Here is a 15,353-nt window from a genome sequence, read left to right on the forward strand (position 1 = left end):
AAAAAATACTCTTATGACATTGTCTCACATGTCAATTTTGTAAAACGAATCTTCTACCCTATCCGACTCATTAAATATATTAAATTTTTATGTCAAAATTATTAATTTTCAATATTGATATAGATCAGGTCGACATATCTCAAAGATATGAATCCGTAAGACTATTTCACAGAATACATACTACTGATAATTAAGAGGTCAAAATAGATTAATCGTCTACGTAAATTTTTCACTGCATATATGACATACAATATATTTAGAAGATAAATATAATGCTTCTATTTAATGTGAAAAAGATGAGATTCTACATTCTTGAATCATCGTAAATTTGATTCAAGCTTTACAATAACGGAGTTAAAAGGAAAATTATGTTATCTTTGTGTTTCAATTTATTATCTCATTTTTAGAGTCAAACGGTTAAAAGATTGGAATAATAAGGTACATTATGTTTATGATCTAGGTTCCACTGTTATGTATTGGAATGTCAATAATTGAGCTACTTGTTATGTCATGTTCATTCTTAACGTAAGAAATGTGTATTAGTTGTCTTACATCAGTTTAATAAAATCCTTGAGATATGAACTTACAAAATCTCTTTTTGAACTTGTGTTTTTGATTGAATTAGATCTTAGTTTTTTTAATCTTAATATTAACAAAAACCCAATCAATTATTTTCATCCAAGCTTATCCATAACCATAATTATGACAATGTCTAAAATTTTTAATTTAAATCTTGTCAAAAAAATAATAATAATTTAATAATAACATTAAAAAAAGAACACAAACAAAGTCCAGAAAAAGACCTCGCAAATCGCAACACCTTGCAAACAGTCATCCACCGCGGCCCTCCGCCACATTCTCTTGTTAATTATCTGTCTCCACGCTATATAGTTTTCGTCTTCTTCCATGGCTAGTTTTTTTAAATTTCTACTAATTTTTCCACTGATTTCTCACATACATGGCGCAATTTCTCAAAAATATCCCACTTTGCCAAAAGCTGCGGTTCTCCCACTTACCAAAGATCTCTCTACTCTTCAATACGTTACAGAACTCTTGATAGGTGAGAATCTAGCCCCTGTCAAGCTTGTGGTGGATCTTGGAGGACCATTTCTTTGGATTGATTATCAGTTTACCTCTCAATTTTCTTCTCCCGGGTCTGTTAAAAGTTGTTCTCTGCAGTGTTCGATGGTTGAAATTAGGGGTTGTTCTAGGAGTGGTGGGCTGCGGTACGATGCCTCCAAGACTTGTACTTTACCGGTAGAAAACTCTGTGTCAAAAGTTTCAACATCTGGGGAGATGAAAGAGGGAAGAGTTGGTGTGAAATTCCTGGATGCGATGGAACCAGGTTCATTTGCGTATATTCGACGCTTCTTGTTTTCATGTGCTCCAAACTTGTTGCTTGAAGGCTTAGCTAGTGGTGCCAAAGGTATGCTAGGGCTTGGAAATTCAAGAATTTCTCTCCCGTCACAGTTTTCTACTACTTTCGGCTTCTTTCACAGGAAATTTTCCATCTGTTTGTCCCCATCAAATGGTGCAATTTTCTTGGGTGGGAGTCCGTCTGAAATTGAAAACGAGTCCACGATTTCAATGATGTACACTCCCCTAATTTCCAAGAACAGCAACATACAAGATGGGTACTACATAAATGTGAGCTCCATCAAGATATCTGGCGAGAAATTGTCTCTAAATCCAATAGGGTATGTTGGAAGGACAAAAATAAGCACAACCACTCCTTACACCACGATGGAAAGCAAGATCTACAGCACATTTATTGCTGCTTACATCAAGGCTGCTACTTCCATGAACTTGAGTTTGGTTGCACCTGTGCCACCATTTGAAATTTGCTTTAGTCCAAATGAAGTGGGAAGCAAAACGATTTTGCCAAATTTTCCAGCAGTTGATCTTGTTTTGCAGAGTGAGCTGGTGAAGTGGAGGATTCTTGGGAGGAATTCAATGGTGAGAGTTAGCGACGAGGTAATGTGTTTGGGATTCTTGAATGGAGGACTGAATACAATGGATCCGATTGTCATGGGGGGTTATCAGTTGGAAGATTACACGCTTGAGTTTAATTTGGCGAATTCTATGCTTGGATTTTCTCCACCGTTGGGGATGGGGAAGAAGAAATGCTCCGATTTTGATGCATCTTCCATGTATCCGATGGTTTCTTGATTTAGTGGCTGTAATCCGAATTTGTAGAGCTTCGTTGACTTGTAATTTTCATCTTGTACTTTTTCACGCCTGTCGTGTAACAGTTTCTTACAAGATTATAGCTTCTCTATCTGCCAGCTATAGATTATTGACGAATACAATCAATTGTTTTGGTCTTCGTTTTTGAATTAACTATTATTTAGTTTTAGCATTATAGAGTTGTTTTTTTCCCAAAAAAAATGGAGATAAAGGTCATCTTCCATCGAAATATGATTTCAATTCAAATTCAGGGGAAAAATATACTTTTAGTTTTTACATAAAATAAATTTTAATATATTTTCCAATAATTTCTTGAATAAAATAAAAATTTAAAAATATATTCAATATCTTTGATGTTGATATCAAATCTATTTAATTATTTGATATTATTTATAAGTAATATATAAAAATATATACAATTTTATTTTTGTTAATATATCAAATATAAATATGTAGTATATATAATTATGTGTATAAATAAAAATTTTTGATAATAATTTCAGAAAATAAATAATTCTTACGGTAAAAATAAATTAATACTAAAACTTAATTTTTTTATTTTAGATCAAAAAATCTAAAAATGAATAAATCTTTTATACAAAAGTTTAGCTTATTATTTGATTTAAAAATAATAAAATTCTAAAATCATTTCTTAATTTTAATAAATTTTGACAATTTTAGTACTATTAAAATAATATTTAAACAAAAGTAAATTTATATTTATAAAGAGTCGATACAATTTACTATGTCAATTAAAAAAATTTATATCACGAAATTATTTTGATAAAAAATAATCCATATTTTCTATATTTATAAAATGATTTATTAAATAAGTTTATAACTAAAAATTTATATCGATTTTGATAGTTTTATTTGATATTTTGAGTTAGTAATTTATTTAAAAAATTATTATTAAATTTTGTTTATATATTATAACATATATTCATATAATAAATGTGATTATTTACCGTATTTATTTTCACCATAATTTTAGTTTCTAAATTTTTTGTGTCTATTTTTGGTCCTTATAATATAATAAATATCACAATTTAGTCTAACAATTGTATTTAACCACAAAATTAACATATTTAACCATAAAATTAACAGTGATGACTAATTTTGTTATATTTTTAAAAGTTTAGATACTCAAAGTGTTGAGTTGAAATATTTAAGGACTAAAATTGTTTTAGTAAAAAAGTGAGACTAAAAATGCTTTTTTCTCCAAATTCAGCACTAAAAAAATTATTTTTTAATGCCAAAAAATTTAATCTAATTTCGTGTAAATCCTACATAAAGTGAATATTCTCATAATATTCTCCGAATATGATTTAGTAGCCTATTTTTAATATTTATTTATAAACTTTACAATATAATAATGATTAAAGTGTATATTATTTAACCAATATTTTAATAATATTTAAATGACTAAACGGCCGGCCACCATGTTTTTTTTTTCACGTGTTGTCATGTAATAGTCTTTTCTAAGTAATAAGATTATAATATAGAACATTATAGACAAGTGTGGGCAAAATCCTATGAAATCACGATATATCTCGAATTTTGTCTCTTTTTCACTCTGAAAATATGTCGTCCCATTTTTTTTCGATGGATGGATGACTGCATGCATGCTGGTATATATGGATTTTAAAAAAATAAAGGTAACAATTAAAAAAGAATAAAGGTAACAAATAAAAAAGAATAAAGGATTAGTGTGTAGAATAAGGGTAGTATAATATAATGAATAAAAAAGAATAAAAGTAAAATAATGATTATTTAAATTGTCACATGCGTAATTTGGTGATGGTTTAAATTGTCACGTGGGTGGACGCGCGCATTAATTGACGAGCTTAGGGAGTGGTTGATCTTTCAAATATGGAAAGGCCAAATTTAAAATAGTTTTAAGATTTAATGATGAAACCTGTTTTTTAATGATAGGAATATAACATAGGCTACGGCAAATGATTTGTCTGATTAAATTAAATGTATCCATTTTTTTGTAATTTATAATTGTAGCCGTTTAAGTATATTGTAAATTTATGAGCATTCAAAATTATTTATATTATGAATTGTTAAACAAAAATATTCAAATATTTCGTCCAAAATTTCCCAACAAATAGTGTATACGATATTGATAAGCATACACTTTTATTGCCGATAATATCTCTTTCAAGTGATATAAAAAAAATATGATTTAACTGATAACTGATAGGATTGATTGAGGGAGAAAAATTGAGCTACAATAGCTCATTTTTGTAATGTTTTTTAAAAAATATCGAGCACGGAGAAATTAAATCGAGTTTGGTTTTCAAACCTTAAGCGAAAGAAACTCAAAATAACCCATCTAAACAAGGTTAAATTTTTTTAAATCATTTAAAATATATGGAAGTGTATAAATAATTTTAGTTGAAATATTTTATCAAAAATTTTGTATACAATATTTTGGTATTTGAAAAATACAAAAGATGTTTCAACAATGCATCTAAAATCACTAGTGATGGTAAGTAAATGCGAAATTTTTAGCACACTTTTGATCCATTGCCTAATCGAAACTTCTAGGATATTCTTGATCCCTTGCCTAATCTAAAATTTTTTGTCTTGTGCAATGCTAAACAAAAAATTCATATATTTTGCCTAAAATTTTCTGACAAATAGTGTATACGATACTAATAAGCGCACAATTTTATTGACGAAGATATGTCCTTCAAGTGATATAACAAAAAGTATGCTTTAATTGATAACTAGTAGGATTGACTGAGGGAGAAAAATGGAGCTACAATTCTTCATTCTTGAAATATTTAAAAAAAATGAACCGAAGCATCGAGAAAACTAAATCGAGTTTTGTTTTCAAACCAAGCGAAATAAACTCAAAATAAACCCTATAAAATGGTTAAAATTTTGTAAATCATTTAAAATATTTAGAAGTTGATAGTGTATAAAAAATTTTAGTTGAAACATTTTATCAAACACTTTATATAAAATATTTTGGTATTTGAAAGATATAATAGATGTTCAAACAATACATCTAAAAACAGTAGAAATGATAAGTAAATGCGAAGAAATGATAAGTAAATGCGAAACTTCTAGAATACTTTTGATCCCTTACCTAATCAAAGCTCCTAGGACACCTTTGATCCCTTGCCTAATACAATTTTTTTTTGTGTGTTATGCACTGTTAAATAGAAAATTCAAATATTTCGTCAAAATTTTCTAACAAATATCGTATACGATATCACTGATAACCTCACACTTTCATTGACGACAACATCTCCTTCATTTGATATAACAAAATGTATGATTTAATTGATAGTTTATAGGATCGATCAAGGGAGAGAAATTGAGTTTTAATAGCTCGTTCTTGAAATGTTTAAAAAATGAAACTAGCGTCAAGAAATTAAATCTAGTTTTGTTTTCAAACCAAGCAAAAAAACTTAAAATAATTCCTTTAAAAATTGTTTAAAATTTTGTAAAACATTTAAAATATATGGAAGTTAAAAGCGTATAATATTTTTAGTTGAAGCATGTTGGGTGCAATAATTGTCCCTGCTTGGTAGAGCAATCGAATCGTGGTGCTTGTGCTGCTGTGCGGTTTAAAAGATTTGAGTTGCACTATTACTACTAGCTATAGCTTTTGGTAAAGGGGCAAGCGCTCGGTCCTACAATTGGTATCAGAGCCAAGGTCACGGGTTCGATTCTCATTGATTGCAAGGAGTGCAATTATTGGGAGGGAGATTGTTGGGTGCAATAATTGTCACTGCTTGGTAGAGCAATCGAATCGTGGTGCTTGTGCTGCTGTGCGGTTTAAAAGATTTGAGTTGCACCATTACTACTAGCTATAGCTTTTGGTAAAGCGACAAGCGCTCGATCCTACAACGCATTTTGTCAAACATTTTATATATAATATTTTTGTATTTGAAATATTCATAAAATGATTCAACAATGCACATAAAAACAATAGCAATGATAAATAAATGTGATAAATAAATATGCATGAATATGTTTATGGATGTTTGGATATCAACAACTCCTATGTCACTCATTTTTCCATTTAGGAAGGATCCACTAGAAGATTTTGATTTATACACCCTTAGTACAAACCAATTTTAACTTAGAACTTTTCTATTTCCTAATCGAAACTCCTAGCATACTTTTAATTGTAGGATGCAACCTCACCGTCCGCATAATATTTAACGTCCCTTAAATCAAGACTGCAAACACAATATTTAATGTATTTGTGTGAAAACTATCGCTCAACTATATTTTGTAGCTCATCTATATTTTCGTGAGTGATTGTGTATGTGATGATTTAATTTTTTACAGTGTATTAATATCTCAAATATAGCCTCACACACATGAGATAACTTTCACTAAAATAATGTATCTATTTAGCCTCGTCTTCTTGGGTTTGCTCTTATTCAAGCTTGTTTTGCTTTAATTAAGTTGCACATGCTTTTAATAATCATCAAATAGTAAAAGTGTTATATTTATGACTTTCAAGAATGTTGAACGCTAGATACAAGAATATGATTGTTTGAAAATGTTTTGTACTATTTTTAACATTAAAACAATAATATTTGACTTCTTGACCACTTGTTAATATTAGGCTGAAGGCTAAACTTCCAGAGCGGTCTGGTCAGAGTTTGGTGGCTGGAATTTAGGAGTGGTCCGATAAGATTTGGACCTGCTGGAGTTGGTTCAATTGTTAGAGTTTAGCCCAAATCTAGTTGGTCTATTCTCTTGATTACAGCTCTTGATTCAAAGATTTTTGGGTAAAGTGATGAACATGAAAATTGTAGCATTTTTTCTTAGCTTTCCGAACGATCAAGAATCACTTGATTTAAGTTTTTATGAGAGATAAATGCTCGAAATTCCAGAACATATACAATCTGGAACTTGTTCTTAATTCAGTGCAAGACTAGTGCATAATCATTAACTTCATCGTGGTTTTGTTAGTTACATAAATTCCAATTCAAACATCAAATTTGGAAGATAGTTTGTAGATTAAATCGTCTTAGCTTTCTAACACATGCTGAATTGTTCCGTTACAATAATTGAGCTGATAGATAAGACCAAAATAGCATAATAACTGTTCAAGTTTAGCTGTTTGCTTTATCCATGACCTCCGGCTCAATCTAGCTATTTAAGTAAATAAGTATGAAACACAATAATAAGTTTATTATCTCCGAAATCAAGATTGCTGGAATTTCCGCAACTCCGTGATAACATAATTGACATGTCTTAAATTATTCATACACTGGTATCTATTATTTGATGTATACTCCCTCTAATGTTTATTTGATATTAATTGTTCATCATTGTTTCGTGGGTTACAAATCTTAAGGGTATCCAAATTTTAATATTTGATGTAGACAATAACCAAGACAAATATTGTATTCGAGGAAGTTTTTAATAATATTTTTTTCGCACATTAAATATGTTACTCAATGTCAATCTAGTTTGTATTTATGTTTTAATTATATAGTTAAAATTCTCATAATAATATTTAAAATTTAAATATATTCATTGTATTATATATATAATTATTAATTACATAAAATAATATTGTATCGTACGTGAAATACTAATATATTTGGTAGAATATTACAGTTGTGCTTCTGGAGCTCGCCGTGATGGCTGATAAAATAGTGTGCGCCACATTAAAAGCGTCCATCTCAATTGTCCCGACTAACCTTGCATCAGCTAGGCTAGCCATCGTTCAAGAACAACGTAAGTTTCCGCTATATACAGCGTCAATAATAACCGATCAACTGATAGCAAATACCATTTCACATTCGCGATCCCTACCGACCACTCACCCAAAATATATAATCCACGTCAATCCACATTGATTTTGGTTGTATGAGCAGGAGGGAGGGGGCAGTCCAACGGACTCGAAGAGGCAACAAAGATGAACTCGGTTAACTCAACCTCTTTGCATTCTCTAGATCCTCCTCCAACTGTAAAAACTTCCCCTCAAATATAAATTACTTCCTCTCCCTTCCCACTATCAACTACCTAGCAAAAAAGATCAATGAACGTCCTGGCCTCCTCCAAATTATATTGCAGTAGAGTATATTTTCCTATATCCAATTTTATGTAATATTTTATATTTTTAGTTTATATCGCGATATTATTCTTTATACTACTATATATCTATAAATCTATTTTATCTAAGTCTGCCTTTCCTTACTTTTACCAATGCTATAATATGTTGAATTTTTTTTTTATGTTCCTGTAATTTGTTGATGCTTGTGTGATGTTTAGGGTGTGGTTAATTTATGATATTTTTTTGAATAATTTTTTTAGTTTGTTCAGATCATGTTTCTTTTCAGTTCTACGTCGTTGGGACGTCAAACTACTTGTGCCAACTTTCAATTTTACGTCGAAAGCTTGAGGCATCGTTTTGATCGTTTGCAGTTGCTACTTGAAGTCTTCCTTGTGTACTGCGTTTTTTGCTTTTTTTGGCTATGGAAACATCACGAGTAGTGTAGTTTGGGCTGTTGGCACTCGATCTACTTTATTGTGTAGGCACCGTCAACAGACGGGCCGTTGCCTTTTATCTTTTTGTATGTGTATGCATCATGAATGCAAAAAATTTTACATTTCTCAGGACACTCCTGTCGGATGCTTGACACTGTCCCGTGGTTCGAAAGATGTATGTCACCATGGGTACCAAGCTGGATATATGACTAATATGTTTCCTGAAATGTGTTGGAATGACTTTGTAAATCTTCTTAATTACAACACAAATCTTGGATTCACCAAATGTTTATCATGGAATTGGTGAACATTATTGTCGCAGAACTAATTCGATCTAGGTAGTAAATAATTAGGAAACAGTTGGACAGAAATGGTCAATCTGTGTGTGTTTTAGTACATGCAAGAAGTATGGCTTAATTTTTCATGCTTTTTCAGAAAACAACGCAAGTATTGCGTTTTTTAACACTTGAAGAAACTACCGTCCCTCATTTCCCAGCTTCTCACATTTTTATTTCCTGCAATTCTAAAACATAAATATGTGAGCTCAAAAGTACAATACACGAATCCTAACTTGGGATTCATTTACATTGGTTTACCTTCAAATATCCCCTGTAAGACTTGATATCCGCAACTAAGAAAAGAGAAATTCGAAAAATGAAAGCCACTCCTTTTCAAGATTCATTTTCTCCTGATGTTTCACCAAGTACCTCCACAAGATTTCAGCATACAAATGATAAAGAATTCGGATACATCACTCCTCCTAGCATTGGAAACATTCCAACGAACAAAGCTTTGTTCGAGCTTCCTTTTGAATTAACCCAACACTTATCCGAAAGGTAACAACCCTTCGACTCAAGCATTTTATTATCAAAGGTTGGGCCAATTTTTTTTGAGGTCTTTATAACAGAAACCAACATTCTGCAGGTCATGGCAGAGGCATTGGGAACATTTCTTTTAATGTTTTGTATTGGCGGGATCATAGGAAACATTGCTTTCATGGGAATTAAAGCAGGGCTAATGGAATACGCAGTAACAGCAGCTCTAACTGTAATAGTCTTAGTTTTCTCTATAGGTTCCATTTCTGGTGCTCATTTAAACCCTGCGCTGTAACTATTGCTTTTGCAACCGTTGGTCCATTTCCATTGTCAGAGGTAAAATTTCCAACACACGATTCAAATTCTAATGAAACTTATCTATGCAAGGAGACTAGATTTACCCTTGTTTTAATCGCAATTTTTAAGGCTCCACTGTATGTTCTTGCACAAGCGGGAGGCTCGGTTTTGACAGCATATATAGTACCATTAGTCTATGGCATTGAAGCTGAGATTATGATGACAAGGCCACTACATGGATGCACAGCAGCATTCTGGGTCGAATTTTTAGCCACGTTCATAGTCCTGTTCTTAACTACATCTTTGTTTACCGACCCTAAATCGGTATGTAAGACAATGCTATAATCGTCCTGCAATTCCATCCAACCAAAATGAAATAATGTGTAGAAACTGTCGTGCTCAATAATCTGATAGCTCGTGTTTTCTAAGATTTTGCTGCAATATGTCGTGTCCAAATGAAAACAAGAGTAAGTAAAGATAGTCGTTTCATTCCTTTTTTTTTTCCACTGAAAGATATTAAAATTTAACTTCTATTCTGTCCCTCATCCCCAAGACCGTGTTAAAGACACTAAACATAACACAAAACGAACTCTTGCAGCTGGGCCAGTTGTCTGGATTTGTCGCTGGAATAACCATTGGCCTTGGAGTGCTGATTACTGGGTAAAAACTGAATCATAACACATTGAACAAAAGTTATTTCACATGAACTTTAATTTCTCTTCTTCATTCATTTATAGAAATTTTTGAATCCAGACCTGTTTCAGGAGGCTCAATGAATCCAGAAAGATCATGAGGACCCGCACTCATTTAATGGAGATCTGATCACTTGTGGGTGTATCTTTTCGCCCCAACTTTAGGGGCCATCGTCGGAGTTTCCGTTTACCGGATTTTACGGCTCCAAGGCTGGTCTTGCGAGTCTGAAATTTGTACAACCCCACTTCAAGGTAGTAGAGGATCCTTGCATTAGAACATGTAACAATTAAGCTGGTAACATCTGAACAATTTAATTTGATGTTTTAAGTTGGATGTTCCATTTCATGATCAAGTTTTACTTAATTTTCCAAGCCTTAACATAATTTTCACCGAGTTAAATTAGTTTCATTTAAAACGATAATTTGTGAATAATCATACTCCTATTTTCCTCGCTAATTTTTCTTGTCAAAGTTTCCACCACTGCATCAGTGTGATGTAAATTTTCTTTATATAGTCATATCACCAGCCTCCTAATTTTTTATTTCTCTTTTTTTTTTTAAATAAAAAATATCGATACTTGTCACGTCCCGAGTTCAGGCCCGCGCCTGCGTGACTGCACAATGGGGTTATGGGCTCTTATAGCAACTACTTCGTATTCGTCATCGCTTTACGAAAATGATTAACTCAAGTTGCTTTAGAAATTCATTGTAAGCCCATTATAAACTCATTTTAAATCTTTAATTTTTAAGATGTGGGACAAAGGGTATCACAATACTTATTCATTTCGATTTTAAATATTTAAATATAGTAGACTAATTGATTTAACTACTTTTAGAGTCTAATCATTGAAAATTTTTATTCCGTTAATATCGATGGTTAGATGTTGAATTTTCACTATTTAACAATACCATTCTTTTAAATCTCTTTTTAACTTGAGTAAGTTGTATATATTTCTCTACATTTTTTATTAGATTTATCGGACCAATATTTTTGAATTAAAGTAATAGAAAAATCTTAATTAATATCTTTTGTTCGATTTTATGAGTTATAAATTGATAATTAGAAATAATAATTGTCCTTGCATAGCGAAGAACGACCATAAAAAGTACTAATACAACTATATGATATTAAATATTTGTATCTTTTGCAGCTCTATTTGATCGGAGAGTTACAGCTGCAAAAGAACCCCTACCGATGATGTAAATGTTTGAATTCATGAGTGGACTAAACTCATAAAAATTAATAATCTAATCAAGATATAAAAATTTTTACTATCCAACCTTACCCACGCCAAACAAGGCCGTGCCAATATTACTGGGTTGCTGCAAATTCAAATGTGAATGAAGTTTCTTTCAATATTGAGAAGTGTAATCTCGAAATTATTGGCCCGGGGAATGTAATTTGCCACAAGTCAATTTCTATACATACGAGGTCACAGTATATACATGGCGGATAAATGGATAATTTACTCCAACCATTGAAACATTTGTTTGTCTCTAAAAAACCTATATATGAGTATTATGTTCCGTTCGGACAAGTACTTATAAACCCACGACGGAGAAGCTGGTGGCGAGGTTCGTGAAGGCAAATCCATCGGCTGTTTCCATTCGGATCGGCGATGATGCCCTACAGTTACTACAAGAAGTCCATTGTGCAGCCTAGGTACTTTTTGTGATGAAAATTCTCGATATTGCAATTAGGACAGGCTCACTGCAGTTATTTGGATTGTGGAAATATGATTTCTTAATGACGACTTTGGTGATGATGGAATGATTCCCGATTGTCTTGAACTTTTTCTCATCTCCTGAGGCCTGGTATCTTGCCTCGGAGTCCTGTTTGAAATATATTTTTAATGGAAAAAATTGGTTATGGTTAACCTATAACTGATACCAGGATGGAACATGCAGAGTAGGCTTTTGCAGCTGTATTTGAATGGAGAGGGTTTACTTACATTGATTGTAGGTGTTCTTTCTATAATTTGAAGTTTATATTTGATCTACGAATCAATGAATTCTTCTTTTCAGAATCTATAAATTCTAATCAAACCAAAGGAGAACAACAAGGCAATCTGTGCTATTATATAAAGTTGGCTTCAATAGGTTGAATTATTACATGGTGAAAAAATATCCTTTGCTGTGGACCACATTTAGAAATGGTTAAGGCACTTGGGACTTACACCGAAACATGGAAAAAATACTTGCGTCTTATCAACTGATGCATCACCTATTACAACTGAATATAGCAATTGATGTTAGGTAAAACAAATAAACAGATATAGCGGAAAATTATGCGTTATGGAGTCGGCTTCGAATCGTGTAGGATACACACTTTCCTTTAGGCTTTATTTGCTCTCTGTTTTGTGCAAATAAATCAGATCAAAATATCCTGTAGGATAAGATGAAGAAACTATGCACTTTGAATTCTCTAGAGACAAGATACGTAAGAAAGTTTATTGCAACTACAATCAATGTAAGTAAACCCTTGCAACTTTTTATAAGTTTCTTTGTTATGGCCGTACATAAATTAAACATTGCAACTTTTCATGTACGGCCTTTCGAAAAAGGTGTAAACAGCTACTTTTGAAAATGTATTGTTTCAATACAAATACAACTTTTTATACACACCTATTCAATATATATGAATATATCTAACAATTGATCCGGCATTTGTTTTTGAGTAGGGGAGTGTTTGTTCATTGAATTATAGATTCGAGGCTTCGTTCCAAACTTAGAAACTCAAGACATCCATAACAAACAATAGGGAGGAGCTTAATTTATTGAAGAAGTAAATGATTTCTGAAGTGTTGCCCTTTTCTTGTCCATGTTAGCTGCTACGATGTTGCACGACTAACTAACGAGACTTTCTTTTTCCGAATTCAGGCAAACATTAGATCTTCAATCCCCCTTTATTACCTTCATTATTCTAATATTTATTACAACTAGTTTGATTTATTAAAACTAAAATTGTTGAAATATTGATTTCATTTGAAAATGACGGAGCAACAACAAGGTTGGCCTCATTTGTTCAATTCTTGATTAATCATTGATTCACAATGTGATTTCATTTACACTATTTTTTTAGTAGAAGATATTTTTTTTCGGAATTTTGTATTTTCTTTCTATGCTGATTTATTGCTGCAAACATCTACTTTGTGTAGAAAAAATATAACATAAATTTTTTGGCATTTTGAATTTTCTATATTTTAAATAAAATTAATGATAACTTGTGTATTAAACTTATTTCAAAAGAGAGACCGAGCTTTAGCTCTAATGATCTCACCTTGTTTCTCTATTGTAGTGACTCAAATTCGAATAATCTCATCATCATCAGAATAAGATTTTTTTTTTAAAAAAAACTTTATTCCAAAAGCTAATGCACCTAATCACCAGGGATTCTAATGCCGCGTCACCAAGTAGTTCCTTATATTAGACGAAGGCAACTCATCTTCCTTCACGAAGAAAGAAGTATCTCTAGGAAAAAGCTCCAAGCTTATATTTCACTCAGAAATGGCGTTTCTCCAATGGTGGCTCCTCCTTTCTCTGTTCCTACACTCCATTCTTCTCGCAAGATGCGATGGTAACTGATCTACTGAATTTCTAGCAAACCCATCTTCTTGAATGTTAAAAGACAAACAATTTGTGTTGCTTTGACTTAAATTCTTGGATTTGGGTTATGGCAATCTATGTATTGTGGTGATTTCTTTGTTGCTTTCAAAATGTTGTGATTTCAAGCCAATTGGGCGTCTTGATATCAACTTTTATCGACAACTTCGTGGTTCCATTCCTGGGTTTGAAGATCTGTTTTTGTTCGGAGATTAGTTCTTGATTCTCTCGAACAATATTCAGTTCTCTTATGTTTTAGACAAAACTAGTGGCTAGTTTTGTTGCTCTTATGTGCTCACGTTTTTAGCGGTGGTTAAGCTAGTAATGCATTTTAGGAACATATATTGTTGAGTAAAATTGATTACAGTAATCATTTTGAACCAAAATGGACAGAGGAAGAAAGATCAAGAAATTGTGGACTTCACTGTTTCATCTCTATTGTCTTTTGGTTTAAAGATCTGAACAATGTAAGGTCTCAATGGGGGTTACAAATCTGATCCCAAAATCAGCCAGAGGAAAAATCTTGTCTTTGACTTTATTATATATTTTGAGGTGATAACTCGGATCTTTATTATTCCTTCTGCAGATGAGGACGACAATCTTCTTCAAGCGATTAACCAGTACAGAACATCCTTAAACTTGACAACATTAACCAAGAATGACCGAGCAGAATGTCTCAGCAGTAAAGTTGCACATCAATTCAAGGACCAACCTTGCACCAACACCACAGGTTCGAACACCATACCAGGCACCGAACCTCAGTACACAGACTTTCCAAACCTTCTTATAAAATGCCAGTTAAATTCCACCATTACAAGAGATGGACAAATCATGCCTGCTTGTGTTCCCAACCTCGATCCAAGTCTTGTCGCATCGAATTTCACAAAATCGCAATACACGCGCTATTTAAACGATTCCGCGTTCACTGGCGTTGGTATTGGTTCAGAAGGTAACTGGATAGTTGTCATTTTGACTACAAGCACATCTGATGGGAGTTACTCAGTGGGAACTAATTTGAACAATGACAGTGGAGCGTCCAGCCTTGCTTCTGTCGGCCATTTGGTGGTTTTATTTGCAGCATTTTTTGTATTACACTGAGTGGAGTTGGTCACTCGAGGTTGACAAATCTAATTACTTTTCCTTTTGGCTCGGGTATTTAGCAAAGTTCTTGTCTTAGAAAACTTTCTCTGAAGTTTCCAGTCTTGACAGGGACACGGAATATTGACGAAAGCTTGGTAAAAAGCTAAACATACATTGATGTGTGTTACTCGCATTTTGCAAT

The 15,353-nt window shown here is 32.3% G+C and overlaps 2 protein-coding genes and 1 pseudogene across 2 annotated transcripts; all 3 read left to right on the forward strand.

Annotated features, from left to right (window-relative positions):
- The first annotated feature begins 812 nt into the window (after positions 1–812).
- On the forward strand, positions 813–2,313 carry LOC142518595 (putative aspartic proteinase GIP2). The gene has a single exon (XM_075621385.1). It carries the CDS (start codon positions 907–909, stop codon positions 2,167–2,169), a length of 1,263 nt encoding a protein of 420 aa, XP_075477500.1. The 5' UTR covers positions 813–906; the 3' UTR covers positions 2,170–2,313.
- A 6,948-nt stretch (positions 2,314–9,261) lies between these two features.
- On the forward strand, positions 9,262–10,121 carry LOC142518531 (putative aquaporin NIP7-1; annotated as a pseudogene).
- A 3,750-nt stretch (positions 10,122–13,871) lies between these two features.
- On the forward strand, positions 13,872–15,323 carry LOC142517973 (putative GPI-anchored protein At5g19250). The gene is made up of 2 exons (XM_075620516.1): positions 13,872–14,045; positions 14,658–15,323. The coding sequence occupies exons 1-2, from the start codon at positions 13,976–13,978 to the stop codon at positions 15,167–15,169; spliced, it is 582 nt and encodes a 193-aa protein (XP_075476631.1). The 5' UTR covers positions 13,872–13,975; the 3' UTR covers positions 15,170–15,323.
- The last annotated feature ends 30 nt before the right edge of the window (positions 15,324–15,353 follow it).

This window comes from Primulina tabacum, chromosome 11 (assembly GCF_025594145.1).
Source record: "Primulina tabacum isolate GXHZ01 chromosome 11, ASM2559414v2, whole genome shotgun sequence".
Lineage (NCBI taxonomy): Eukaryota > Viridiplantae > Streptophyta > Magnoliopsida > Lamiales > Gesneriaceae > Primulina > Primulina tabacum.